The sequence below is a fragment of the Tachyglossus aculeatus genome, chromosome Y4, assembly GCF_015852505.1.
Source record: "Tachyglossus aculeatus isolate mTacAcu1 chromosome Y4, mTacAcu1.pri, whole genome shotgun sequence".
Lineage (NCBI taxonomy): Eukaryota > Metazoa > Chordata > Mammalia > Monotremata > Tachyglossidae > Tachyglossus > Tachyglossus aculeatus.
Window position 1 is genome coordinate 11,291,764 of NC_052096.1, and position 13,739 is coordinate 11,305,502.

The 13,739-nt window shown below is 53.5% G+C and overlaps 1 protein-coding gene across 1 annotated transcript in view; it reads right to left on the reverse strand.

Moving 5' to 3' along the window:
* Positions 1–13,739, reverse strand: part of DENND4B (DENN domain containing 4B) — a 46,337-nt gene that overhangs the window by 2,763 nt on the left and 29,835 nt on the right. The window contains exons 18-26 of the mRNA XM_038769007.1: positions 9,866–10,019; positions 9,609–9,788; positions 6,956–7,245; positions 6,746–6,868; positions 6,335–6,504; positions 6,117–6,246; positions 5,775–6,023; positions 5,383–5,494; positions 5,051–5,219 (exon numbers count right to left, since the gene is read on the reverse strand). Coding sequence (XP_038624935.1) covers positions 5,051–5,219; positions 5,383–5,494; positions 5,775–6,023; positions 6,117–6,246; positions 6,335–6,504; positions 6,746–6,868; positions 6,956–7,245; positions 9,609–9,788; positions 9,866–10,019 — 1,577 coding nt within the window. The remainder of the gene's footprint in view (positions 1–5,050; positions 5,220–5,382; positions 5,495–5,774; positions 6,024–6,116; positions 6,247–6,334; positions 6,505–6,745; positions 6,869–6,955; positions 7,246–9,608; positions 9,789–9,865; positions 10,020–13,739) is intronic.

The following is a 13,739-nucleotide window of genomic DNA, read 5'->3' on the forward strand; positions in this document are numbered from 1 at the left end:
GGAAAATGGGGATTAAAACTGTGAGGGCCCCCACGTGGGACAACCTGATCACCTTGTAACCTCCCCAGCGCTTAGAACAGTGCTTTGCACATAGTAAGCGCTTAATAAATGCCATTATTATTATTATTATTAAATAGAGAAGCAGCGTGGCTCAGTGGAAAGAGCCCGGGCTTTGTAGTCAGAGGTCATGGGTTCAAATCCCCACTCCGCCGACTGTCAGCTGTGTGACTTTGGGCAAGTCACTTAATGATAATGACGGCATTTATTAAGCGCGTACTACATGCAAAGCACTGTTCTAAGTGCTGGGAACGTTACAAGGTGATCAGGTTGTCCCACGGGGGGCTCCTGAGGCACAGTGAAGTGAAGGGATTTGCCCAAAGTCCCCCAGCTGACACTTGGCGGAGTCGGGATTTGAACCCCTGACCTCTGACTCCAAAGCCCGGGCTCTTTCCACTGAGCCACGCTGCTTCTTTATAAAGCGCTTACTATGTTCAAAGCACTGTTCTAAGCGTCGGGGAGGTTACAAGGTGATCAGGTTGTCCCACAGGTTGCTCACGGTCTTAATCCCCATTTTACAGATGAGGTAACTGAGGCCCAGAGAAGTGAAGTGACTTGCCCAAAGTCACACAGCTGACAATTGGCAGAGCCGGAATTTGGACCCAGGACCTCTGACTCCAAAGCCCGGGCTCTTTCCACTGAGCCACATTCATTCATTCATTCATTCATTCATTCATTCATTCAATCGTATTTATTGAGCACTTACTGGGTGCAGAGCACTGGACTAAATGCTTGGGAAGTACAAGTTGGCAACATATAGAGACGGTCCCTACCCAACAGCGGTCCCTACCCTAGGCTCACAGTCTAGAATGGGGGGACAGACAACAAAACAAAACATATTAACAAAATAAAATAAATAGAATAAATATGTACACATAAAATAGAGTAATAAATACGCATAAACATATATACACATAAAATAGAGTAATAAATACGTATAAACATATATACAGGTGAATATGATTGATAAATACAACTGAATGAATGCATAAGCTCCTTCTAGACTGTGAGCCCATTGTTGGGTAGGGACTGTCTCTATATGTTGCCAACTTGTACTTCCCAAGCGCCTAGTACAGTGCTCCGCACACAGTAAGTGCTCAATAAATACAATTAAATGAATGAATGAATGGTGGGTGGAGATTTTGTCTTCTAAACTGCGGATCTTCCAGGCGTGGAATACAGCAACCTGCACACAATAGGCGCTCAAAAAATACTACTGATCTACCAGACTGAGATTGGAAGGAAGAAACAGAGCGGCCTAGAGGCTACAGCCCAGGCTCGGGAGTCGGAAGGCCCTGGGTTCAAATCCCGGCTCCGCCACTTGTCTGCTGTGTGACCCAAGGCAAGTCGCTTCACTTCTCTGGGCCTCAGTGACCTCATTGGTAAAATGGGGACGGAGACTGTGAGCCCCGAGTGGGACAGGGATTGTTTGCTTGGATCCACTCCAGTGCTTAGTACAGTGTCTGGCACCTAGTAAGCACTTAGCACCACCTGGATATATGTATATATGTTTGCACGTATTTATTACTCCATTTATTTTACTTGTACATATCTATTCTATTTATTTTATTTTGTTAATTTGTTTTGTTGTCTGTCTCCCCCTTCTAGACTGTGAGCCCACTGTTGGGTAGGGACCGTCTCTAGATGTTGCCAACTTGGACTTCCCAAGCGCTTAGTACAGTGCTCTGCACACAGTAAGCGCTCAATAAATACGATTGATTGATTAGCAAATACCATAATCAAGTAAGTCGCTTCGCTTCTCTGGGCCTCAGTGATCTCATCGGTAAAACGGGGACGGAGACTGTGAGCCCCGAGTGGGACAGGGATTGTTTGCTTGGATCCCCTCCAGCGCTTAGTACAGTGTCTGGCACCTAGTAAGCGCTTAGCAAATACCATAATTAACCAAGTAAGTCGCTTCACTTCTCTGGGCCTCAGTGACCTCATCGGTAAAATGGGGACGGAGACCGTGAGCCTCGAGTGGGACAGGGATTGTTTGCTTGGATCCCCTCCAGCGCTTAGTACAGTGTCCGGCACCTAGTAAGCGCTTAGCAAATACCATAATTAATCAAGTAAGTCGCTTCGCTTCTCTGGGCCTCAGTGACCTCATCGGTAAAATGGGGACAGAGACCGTGAGCCTCAAGTGGGACAGGGATTGTTTGCTTGGATCCCCTCCAGCGCTTAGTACAGTGTCCGGCACCTGGTAAGCGCTTAGCAAATACCATAATTAACCAAGTAAGTCGCTTCGCTTCTCTGGGCCTCAGTGACCTCATCGGTAAAATGGGGACGGAGACTGTGATCCCCAAGTGGGACGGGGATTGTTTGCTTGGATCCACTCCAGCGCTTAGTACATCATCATCAATCGTATTTATTGAGCGCTTACTATGTGCAGAGCACTGTACTAAGCGCTTGGGAAGTACAAATTGGCAACATCTAGAGACAGTCCCTACCCAACAGCGGGCTCAGAGTCTAAAAGGGGGAGACAGAGAACAAAACCAAGCATACTAACAAAATAAAATAAATAGTACAGTGTCCGGCACCTAGTAAGCGCTTAGCAAATACCATAATTAATCAAGTAAGCTCGCAACCCATCAATTAATCGTGTTTATCGAGTGCTTACTCTGTGCCCAACACTGTACTAAGTGCTTGGGAGAGGAGGGTAAAAGAGTCGGAAGACATTTAAAAGTCTGTCTCCCCATCTAGACTGCTAATTCTGCTGTAATTGCGCTCTCCCAGGTGCTTAGTACAGTGCTTTGCACATAGTAAGCGCTCAATAAATATGATTGTAAACTCATTATGGGCAGGGAGGGACCTAATTCTTTTTCATTGTACTTAGGACAGTGCTCTGCACGTAGTTAAGTGCTCAATAAATACCATTATTGATTGATTGATGATTGATAAGACATATTCCCCGCCCACAGTGAGCTTTGAGTCCTTGGCTCGAATCCCGGCCCCGCCGCTTGTCTGCTGCGTGACCTTGGGCAAGTCACTTCCTATCTCTGAGCCTCAGTTCCCTCATCTGTAAAATGGGGATGACGACTACGTGGGGGACAGGGACAGTTGTCCAATCTGATTACCTCATATTCCAAGCTAGCGATTAGAGCATTGCCGGACGCATAGTAAGTGCTTAAAAAACACCCTCATCATTTCCACCCCCTCCATTCATTCATTCAATCGTATTTATTGAGCGCTTACTGTGTGCAGACCACTGTAGTAAGCGCTTGGGAAGTACAAGTCGGCTTCCTAAGCTTGTTGTGGGCAGCAAATGTGTCCGTTTATTGTTCTACTGTCCTCTCCCAAGCATTTTCAATAAGCGTGGCTCGGTGGAAAGAGCCCGGGCTTCGGAGTCAGAGGTCGTGGGTTCAAATCCCGACTCCGCCACTTGTCAGCTGTGTGACTTTGGGCAAGTCACTTCACTTCTCTGGGCCTCAGTTACCTCTTCTGGAAAATGGGGATTAAGACTGAGCACCCCCCCCCACACACACACCTCCCCGTGGAACAACCTGATCACCTTGTAACCTCCCCAGCGCTTAGAACAGTGCTTTGCACAGAGTAAGCGCTTAATACATGCCATTGAAAAAAAACAAACTTCACTTCTCTGGGCCTCAGTTACCTCGTCTGTCAAATGAAGATGGAGACTGTGAGCCCCACATGGGGACAGGGACTGTGTCCAACCCAACTGGCTTGTATCAATCCAGCAGCGCTTAGTACAATGCCTGGCGCATAGTTAGGCGTTTAACAAATACCATTATTATTATAAAACGCCGGGAAGAGATGTGTGGGTTTAAATGAGTCTTCTAGCCTGTGAGCCCGTTGTTGGGTAGGGACCGTCCCTATTTGTTGCCAACTTGTACTTCCCAAGCGCTTAGTCCAGTGCTCTGCACCCAGTAAGCGCTCAATAAATCCGATTGAATGAATAAATAATAACGATGATGGCATTTATTAAACGCTTACTACGTGCAAAGCACTGTTCTAAGCGCCGCGGAGGTTACAAGGTGATCGGGTTGTCCCACGGGGGGCTCACAGTCTTCATCCCCATTTTCCAGATGAGGTCACTGAGGCCCAGAGAAGCGAAGTGACTTGCCCAAAGTCACCCGGCTGACAAGTGGCGGGGCAGGGACTCGAACCCATGACCTCTGACTCCAGAGCCCGGGCTCTTTCCACCGTGCCACGCTGCTTCTCTGAGACCGGTCTCCGGGGCTGAGGGGTTCGGGGTCAAATCAATCAATCAATCAATCAATCGTATTTATTGAGCGCTTACTGTGTGCAGAGCACTGGACTAAGCGCTTGGGAAGTATAAGTTGGCAACATCTAGAGACAGTCCCTACCCAACAGTGGGCTCACAGTCTAAAAAGGGGAGACAGAGAACAAAAAAACCAAACATACTAACAAAATAAAATAAATAGAATAGATATATACAATTAAAATAAATAAATAGAGTAATAAATCTGTACAAACATATATACATATATACAGGTGCTGTGGGGAAGGGAAGGAGGTAAGATGGGGGTGAAAGATCGAGAGGGGGGACTGTGAGCCCACTGTTGGGTCGGGACTGTTGCCAATTTGTACCTCCCAAGCGCTTAGTACAGTGCTCTGCACATAGTAAGCGCTCAATAAATACGATTGATGATGATGATGATGATGACCGTCTCTCTATGTTGCCGACTTGTCCTTCCCAAGCGCTTAGTCCAGTGCCCCGCACCCAGCAAGCGCTCAATAAATACGACTGACTGAATGAACCCCGGCTCCGCCCCTTGTCGGCTGTGTGACTTCGGGCGAGTCACTTCACTTCTCCGGGCCTCAGTTCCCTCATCTGTCAAATGGGGATGAAGACCGTGAGCCCCCCGTGGGCCAACCTGATCGCCTTGTAACCTCCCCAGTGCTTAGAACGGCGCTTTGCGCAGAGTAAGCGCTTAACAAAGAATAAAAAATAAAAATGAACGAGGAGGAGGGGGGTGTCGGGGGAGGGAAGAAAGGGGGTGGCGGGCGATACCTCTGCAGGCGCAGAGTCGGTGACGAGAGACCCCTCAGCGTCTCCATGAGGAGGGCGATGGCCTTGTGAAGCTCTCCCAGTCCCACGTGGAACAAGACGCCCTCCAGAAGCTCCAGGCTCAGCGCGGGTGGCACCGTGCCCGTCCATGCCACCCGCTGCGGGACCTGGCCTGGGCGGGGGACGCGGGGGTCACGGAGCCGTGGAGGGGGACACGGGCGGGAGGGGAGCGCCCCGAGAGGGAAGCCCCCGTCTCCCGGGGTCCGTAAGGGTCCCGGGATGGGGGACGGGGGGCGCGGAGTGGCCGGTGCCCGCCCCCCGTCCCCCGCACTCACTGTGCATCCTCCAGACCACGTAGAGGGGCGGGCAGCTGGAGGGGTCAGGGGTCAGCACATCCCACAGCAGCCGGATCTGAGCGGGGGCCGGGGGCGGCCGAGGGGCCGGGGCCTGGGGGAAAGGTGCGGCGGTGCGGGCTCCGTTGGGGGCGTCGGGGTGGGCACGGGTGGGCAGGAGGCCCGAGGGGACCAGGAGCGGGTGGGGCATGGGTTGACTGGGAAGGGTCACGGGTAGGGATCAATTTGGGGGGCATACGGACAGACTGGGGGTGGTGCCCCAGGCAGATGGGGAGAGGGCAGGGGGCAAACTGGGACGGGGTGGGTGGCAAGGGCAGGATGGGGGGATTGGCACAGGCAGACCGGGATAAGGGGGTGGCGTGGCACGGGCTGACCTGGGCGGCAGCATCCCCGTCGTAGGCCGGGGCCAGAGCGGGCAGCAGGCCGGGCAGCGTGCTGGGCAGCGCGAGGCGCTGGAAGAACCACAGCAGGTTCCAGAAGAGGACGGGGTGGGCGGCCACCAGGTCGGGCCGGGCCAGGACCTCGCTGCCCTCGTGCTCCACCAGCGACTCCAGCTCCTTCCGCAGGACCAGGGGGCTGAGGTAGGCCCAGGCCCCGCCCCCGGGTTGGCGCCGGGCAGCAGGCTGGCACACGGAGAGGGGGCGGCCCCCCGTCAGGACGGGCCGGGCGCCCTCCCCGCCGCCCCCTTCCCCGGCCCTGCCCGCCTCGCCCCTCACCGCCACGGGCAAGGCCCCGTTGCGGACGTCGGGGCCGTCCAAGGCCAGGCAGAGGCGGCGGTCGCTCAAGACGGGGCCGGGCCCCCCGGGCACGGGGGCGTCCCTGGCGGGTTGGGCGGCGGGCGGCCCGCTGAGGGCGGAAGGGGCACAGTCAGGCTCGCCGGGCGCCCGCCGGCCTCCCCCCCGGCCCTCCCTGCCCCCGGGGCGGTGGGCGGCACCTGGGCCGGGCGTCGAGGATCTGTACGCTCAGCAGGGGCGCGAAGGGGTGGGCGCAGAACGGGCAGGTGGTGTTGAGGTTCGAGTCATCCGGGGCCCAGCCGGCCATGATGTCCTCGTCGAACACCAGCGAGTCGCAGGCCGGGCACAGAGAGCAGCTGGACAACAGCACCTGTGGCGGGGAAACGTCGGGCCCGGCTGGGATGCCCCCTCCCGCCCCGCCAGGCCCACCTGGCACGTACTCAATCCTTCGCTCCTATTTACTGAGCGCTCACTGTTTGGGCAGCACTGCACTAGGCGCTCGGGATGGGGCAACGGACCGACGGACGGACGCTTTCTAGGCCCGACGGGCCAGAGACTCGAACCGGGGTCCCCGCGGGCGGCCCGGGGACGGGCCGCGAGGGCAGGGTCACCTCAATGGGGGGCGGCTGGCAGGGTGGGGGGGTGTCCCCGAGTCGCTCGACGGAGGGCTGGAGCCCCAGGCTGCTGCCCGAGGTGTCCGACGGGTCCCACTCGACGTCCAGGGAAGCCGAGCTCTGGGTAGAGGGGTGGGGGGCGCGCCCCGTCAGCCTCCCGCCTGCCCCCGGTGCCCCCTCCCGGGCCCCCCGCCGGCCCCCCGATACCTCGGAGGCGGTGGAGCCGGGTCGCTCCCGGGGCCGGGCGGTGCCCACGTCGGGAGGTGGGCGCAGGGGGCTGCGGCGGGCGGGGGTCAGCAGGTGCTGCAGCCGGGCGGCCAGCCCCCGTCGCGGGGTCCCCCCGGCCCGCTCCGACCGGGGCGACGGGGTCTGCCGGGCCGTGGCCGCCGTCGAGGGCCGGGGGCCCGGCTCCTCGCTGGCCGCCAGGCTCACGTCCGAGAGGCTGCCGTTGGGCCACGGTGACCCGTGCGGGTCCAGGGCGCCCATGGCCTCCATCACTGCCAGGAGAGGACGGGACGGGACCCCCCGTCAGGCGCGGCCCCTTCCCCCAAACTCCCTCTCCCGTCCCCCTCCGACCCCCAACCAGGCCTCTTTGGGTCCGATTCTTTGGTCTGGGGGGTATCTGTTAAGCGCTTACTATTCTGGGCCTCAGTTCCCTCATCTGTCGAATGGGGAGTAAAAAAACTGTGAGCCCCCCGTGGGACAACCTGATCACCTTGTAACCTCCCCAGCACTCAGAACAGTGCTTTGCACATAGTAAGCGCTTAATAAATGCCATCATCATTATTATTATTATGTGCCAGGCGCCGTACTAAGCGCTGGAGAAGATGATACAGCTTAGCTGTGTGACTCCGGGCAAGCCCCGTCGCTTCTCTGTGTCCCTTCATTCATTCGGTCGCATTTATTGAGCGCTTACTGGGTGCTGAGCACTGGACTAAGCGCTCGGGATGTACAAGTTGGCAACATCGAGAGACGGTCCCTACCCGACAGCGGGCTCACAGGCTAGAAGGGGGAGACGGAGGACAAAACAAAACATAGTAACAAAATAAAATACATAGAATAAGTTCCCTCATCTGTAAAATGGGGATTAAGACTGTGAGCGCACCATGGGACAACCTGATTACCTTGTTTCCCACCCCCCTCAGCGCTTATCATCATCATCATCATCAATCGTATTTATTGAGCGCTTAGAATAATAATAATAATAATAACAATGGCATTTATTAAGCGCTTACTATGTGCAAAGCACTGTTCTAAGCGCTGGGGAGGTTACAAGGTGATCAGGTTGTCCCACGGGGGGCTCACAGTTTTTTTACTCCCCATTCGACAGATGAGGGAACTGAGGCCCAGAGAAGGGAAGTGACTTGCCCAAAGTCACACGGCTGACGATTGGCCGAGCCGGGATTTGAACCCACGACCTCTGACTCCAAAGCCCGGGCTCTTTCCACCGAGCCACGCTGCTTCTCCGCGGACAAGTGATGTGACTTGTCCAAGGTCACCCAGCAGACCTACGGCGGAGCCGAAGTAGTGTGGCTCGGTGGGAGGAGCCCGGGCTTGGGAGTCAGAGGTCGTGGGTTCGAATCCCCACTCCTCCACTTGTCAGCTGTGTGACCCTGGGCAAGGCACTTCACTTCTCCGGGCCTCAGTTCCCTCGTCTGTAAAATGGGGATTAAGACTGTGAGCCCCCCATGGGACAACCTGATTACCCTGTATCCTCCCCAGCACTTAGAACAGGGCTTTGCACGTAGTAAGCGCTTAACATCATCATCATCATCATCAATCGTATTTATTGAGCGCTTACTATGTGCAGAGCACTGGACTAAGCGCTTGGGAAATACAAATTGGCAACATATAGAGACAGTCCCTACCCAACAGCGGGCTCACAGTCTAAAAGGGGGAGACAGAGAACGAAACCAAACATACTAACAAAATAAAATAAATAGAATAGATATGTACAAGTAAAATAAATAAATAAATAAATAAATAAATAAATAAATAAATAGAGTAATAAATATGTACAAACACGCACCTCGTTCTCACCTGTCCCGCCATCGACCCCTGGCCCACGTCCTCCCCTGGGCCTGGAATGCCCCCAGTCCCTCTGCCCATCCACCAAGCTAGCTCTCTTCCTCCCTTCAAGGCCCTGCTGAGAGCTCACCTCCTCCAGGAGGCCTTCCCACACTGAGCCCCTTTCTTCCTCTCCCCCTCGTCCCCCTCTCCATCCCCCTCATCTTACCTCCTTCCCTTCCCCACAACACCTGTATATATGTAGATATGTTTGTACATATTTATTACTCTGTTTATTTATTTATTTATTTTACTTGTCCATATCTATTCTATTTATTTTATCTTGTTAGTATGTTTGGTTTTGTTCTCTGTCTCCCCCTTCTAGACTGTGAGCCCACTGTTGGGTAGGGACTGTCTCTAGATGTTGCCAATTTGTACTTCCCAAGTGCTTAGTACAGTGCTCTGCACATAGTAAGCGCTCAATAAATACGATTGATGATGATGATGATCCATATATACAGGTGGTGTGGGGAAGGGAAGGAGGTAAGATGGGGGGGATGGAGAGGGGGACGAGGGGGAGAGGAAGGAAGGGGCTCAGTCTGGGAAGGCCTCCTGGAGGAGGTGAGCTCTCAGTAGGGCCTTGACAAATACCGTTATTATTCTTATTAGAACCCAAGTCCGCCGACTCCGACTCAAGCGCTTAGTCCAGTGCTCTGCACACAGTAAGCGCTCAATAAATACGATTGATTGATTGCCTCCGCGGCCCGGGCTCTTGTCACCAGGCCGCGCCCGGGCTGGGCGCAGTCCCTGCCCAGCGTGACCGGAGAAGACGGGGCCGACGGGTGCCACTTACTCTGCGCCACCCCGGCCTCGACGCTGGGTTGGTCCAGGCGGGCACTGCCCAGGCTGCTGCTCTTCACCAGGCGCCCGGGGGAGCGGGCCAAATCCCGGAGGCTTCGCCCGGCCCACGTGGTCTGCCGCTTCAAGGGGTGGACGGGCAGGGCCCGCTCCTGGGGGTCGTCCCGCGGGCGCTCTGCCGGGACGGACGGACGCACGGTGGGTCCGGTGCCCCCTCCGTCCCCGCCCCGCCCTCCCCCTGCCTCGACTTACCTGGCCGGGGCCGGGCCGCCTCCCGCTTTTCCCGCCGCCGCCGCTCCCGGAGACCCCAGCGGAACTGGGCGGCCCCCAGAACCACGTGCCGGAGTTTGGCCCAGCGCAGCCGTCCGCCCGCGGTGCCCGCCGGCCACCGGCTCTCCAGCACCGCCTGAGACGGGGGCGAGGGCACGGGGAGACCGGAGGGCACCGAGGAGACGGGGGAGAAAGAACAGGGAGACGGGAGAGAGGCTACGGACCACTGGAGGCTCCTCAAGGTGGCATTTGCCAAGCGCTTACTACGTGCCAAGCGCTGGGGTAGCCACAGGATAATAATAATAATAATAATAGCATTTATGAAGCGCTTATTATGTGCAAAGCACTGTTCTAGGCGCTGGGGTAGGTACAAGGTAATCAAGGTTGTCCCACATGGGGCTCACAGCTCACAGTGGACTGTGAGCCCACTCTTTTAGACTGTGAGCCCACTGTTGGGTAGGGACTGTCTCTATGTGATGCCAATTTGTACTTCCCAAGCGCTTAGTACAGTGCTCTGCACATAGTAAGCGCTCAATAAATACGATTGACTGATTGATTCATCCCCATTTTACAGATGAGGCCAAAGTCACCCAGCTGGGGAAAGTTGACTGGGTGACTTTGGGAGCCCGTTAATAATAATGACGATGGCATTTGTTAAGCGCTTACTATGTGCAAAGCACTGTTCTAAGCGCCGGGGGGGTTCCAAGGTGATCAGGTTGTCCCACGGGGGGCCTCACAGTCTTCACCCCCATTTTCCAGATGGGGGAACTGAGGCCCAGAGAAGTGAAGTGACTGGACCAAAGTCACCCAGCTGACAGCTGGCGGACTCCCAGTCTTCACCCCCATTTTCCAGATGAGGGAACTGAGGCCCAGAGAAGTGAAGTGACTGGACCAAAGTCACCCAGCTGACAGCTGGCGGACTCCCAGTCTTCACCCCCATTTTCCAGATGAGGGAACTGAGGCCCAGAGAAGTGAAGTGACTGGCCCAAAGTCACCCAGCTGACAGCTGGCGGACTCACAGTCTTCACCCCCATTTTCCAGATGAGGGAACTGAGGCCCAGAGAAGTGAAGTGACTGGACCAAAGTCACCCAGCTGACAGCTGGCGGACTCACAGTCTTCACCCCCATTTTCCAGATGAGGGAACTGAGGCCCAGAGAAGTGAGGTGACTGGCCCGAAGTCCCCCAGCTGACAGTTGGCGGAGCCGGGATTTGAACCCACGACCTCGGACTCCAAAGCCCGGGCTCTTTCCACTGAGCCACGCTCACAGGGTCGGGCGCAGTCCCTGTCCCACGTGGGGCTCACGGTCCTCATCCCCATTTTCCAGATGAGGCCCAGAGAAGCGAAGCGACTTTGCCCAGAGAAGCAGCGTGGCTCAGTGGAAAAAGCCCGGGCTTTGGAGTCAGGGGTCGCGGGTTCGAATCCCGGCTCCGCCAACTGTCAGCTGGGTGACTTCGGGCCAGTCACTTCACTTCCCTGGGCCTCAGTTCCCTCATCTGTAAAATGGGGATGAAGCCTGTGAGCCCCCCGTGGGACAACCTGATCACCTTGTAACCTCCCCAGCGCTTAGAACAGTGCTTTGCACATAGTAAGCGCTTAAGAATTTATTTTATTTTGTTTTTTGTTTGTTTTTGTTTTGTTTTTGTTTTACTTTGTGTTATTTTTTATTTTATTTATTTTATTTTATTTTGTTAGTATGTTTGGTTTTGTTCTCTGTCTCCCCCTTCTAGACTGTGAGCCCACTGTTGGGTAGGGACCGTCTCTATATGTTGCCAACTTGGACTTCCCAAGCGCTTAGTACAGTGCTCTGCACACAGTAAGCGCTCAATAAATACGACTGATTGATTGATTGATTGACCCTGAGACCCCTTGAGTATTCTGACACCCACCCAACCCCCACCGCTCTTTCTTCATTCATTCATTCAATCGCATTTATTGAGCGCTTACTGCGTGCAGAGCACTGTACTAAGCGCTTGGGAAGTACAAGTCGGCAACATGTGGAGACGGTCCCTACCCAACAACGGGCTCACAGACCAGAAGTTTCTTCTGCACCTTTACCCCTGCCCATTTCCCCAATTATTTATTTCATTTTGATTTTATCTTATGTGTATTTAGTTTAATTTATTATTTCTAGTTCATTTACTTATTTAGTTTATTTTAACATCTTCTTCCTGTAGACTGTAAGCTCCTTGAGGGAAGGGATCCTATCCAGCCCACTGGACTTTTCCAAGTGCTTAACGCAGTGCTGAGCACTCGATAAGCACTCAATTCACACCACTGATGGACTGGTAATATCCGTAAGTTATTCATATATTTGTCATTTCATTCATTCATTTATTCAGTCAACCGTATTTATTGAGCACTTACTGTGTGCAGAGCACTGTACTAAGCGCTTGGGATGTTTAAGTTGGCAACATTTATTTGTTTATATTAATCCCTGTCGCCCCTTCTAGACTTTGAGCTCGTTGTGGGCAGGGAATCAATCAATCAATCGTATTTATTGAGTGCTTACTGTGTGCAGAGCACTGGACTAAGCGCTTGGGAAGTTCAAGTTGGCAACATTTATTTGTGTATATTAATCCCTGTCTCCCCTTCTAGACTTTGAGCTCGTTGTGGGCAGGGAATCAATCAATCAATCAATCGTATTTATTGAGCGCTTACTGTGTGCAGAGCACTGGACTAAGTGCTTGCAGTGCTGAGCACTCGATAAGCGCTCAATTCACACCACTGATGGACTGGTAATATCCGTAAGTTATTCATATATTTGTCATTTCATTCATTCATTCATTCATTCATTCAGTCAACCGTATTTATTGAGCGCTTACTGTGTGCAGAGCACTGTACTAAGCGCTTGGGAAGTTCAAGTTGGCAACATTTATTTGTTTATATTAATCCCTGTCGCCCCTTCTAGACTTCGAGCTCGTGGGCAGGGACTTAATCAATCAATCGTATTTATTGAGCGCTTACTGTGTGCAGAGCACTGTACTAAGCGCTTGGGAAGTTCAAGTTGGCAACATTTATTTGTTTATATTAATCCCTGTCGCCCCTTCTAGACTTTGAGCTCGTTGTGGGCAGGGAATCAATCAATCAATCAATGTATCAATAGATCAATCGTATTTATTGAGCGCTTACTGTGTGCAGAGCATTGTACTAAGCGCTTGGGAACTTCAAGTTGGCAACATTTATTTGTTTATATTAATCCCTGTCGCCCCTTCAAGACTTTGAGCTCGTTGTGGGCAGGGAATCAATCAATCAATCAATCAATCGATCAATCGTATTTATTGAGCGCTTACTGTGTGCAGAGCACTGTACTAAGCGCTTGGGAAGTACAAGTTGGCAACATATAGAGACAGTCCCTACCCAACAGTGGGCTCACAGTCTAGAATTACTCTCCCAAAAGCTCAGTACAGCGCCGGGCACACAGTAAGTGCTCCAGAAGTACACCTGAAGGAGTGGATTTTTATATATCTGCCATTTAATAATATTAATAAGAAAGCACTGTTCTAAGCGCTGGGGAGGTTAAAAGGCGATCAGGTTGTCCCACTGTGGGGCTCATAGTCTTCATCCCCATTTTCCAGATGAGGGAACTGAGGCCCAGAGAAGTGAAGGCTCAGTGGGATAGAGAAGCAGCGTGGCTCAGTGGAAGGAGCCCAGGCTTTGGAGTCAGAGGTCATGGGTTCGAATCCTGACTCCACCACATGTCTGCCGTGTGACCTTGGGCAAGTCACTTCACTTCTCTGGGCCTCAGTTCCCTCATCTGTAAAATGGGGATTAAGACTGTGAGCCCCACGTGGGACAACCTGATCACCCTGTATCCTCCCCAGCGCTTAGAACAGTGCTTTGCAGATAGTAAGCGC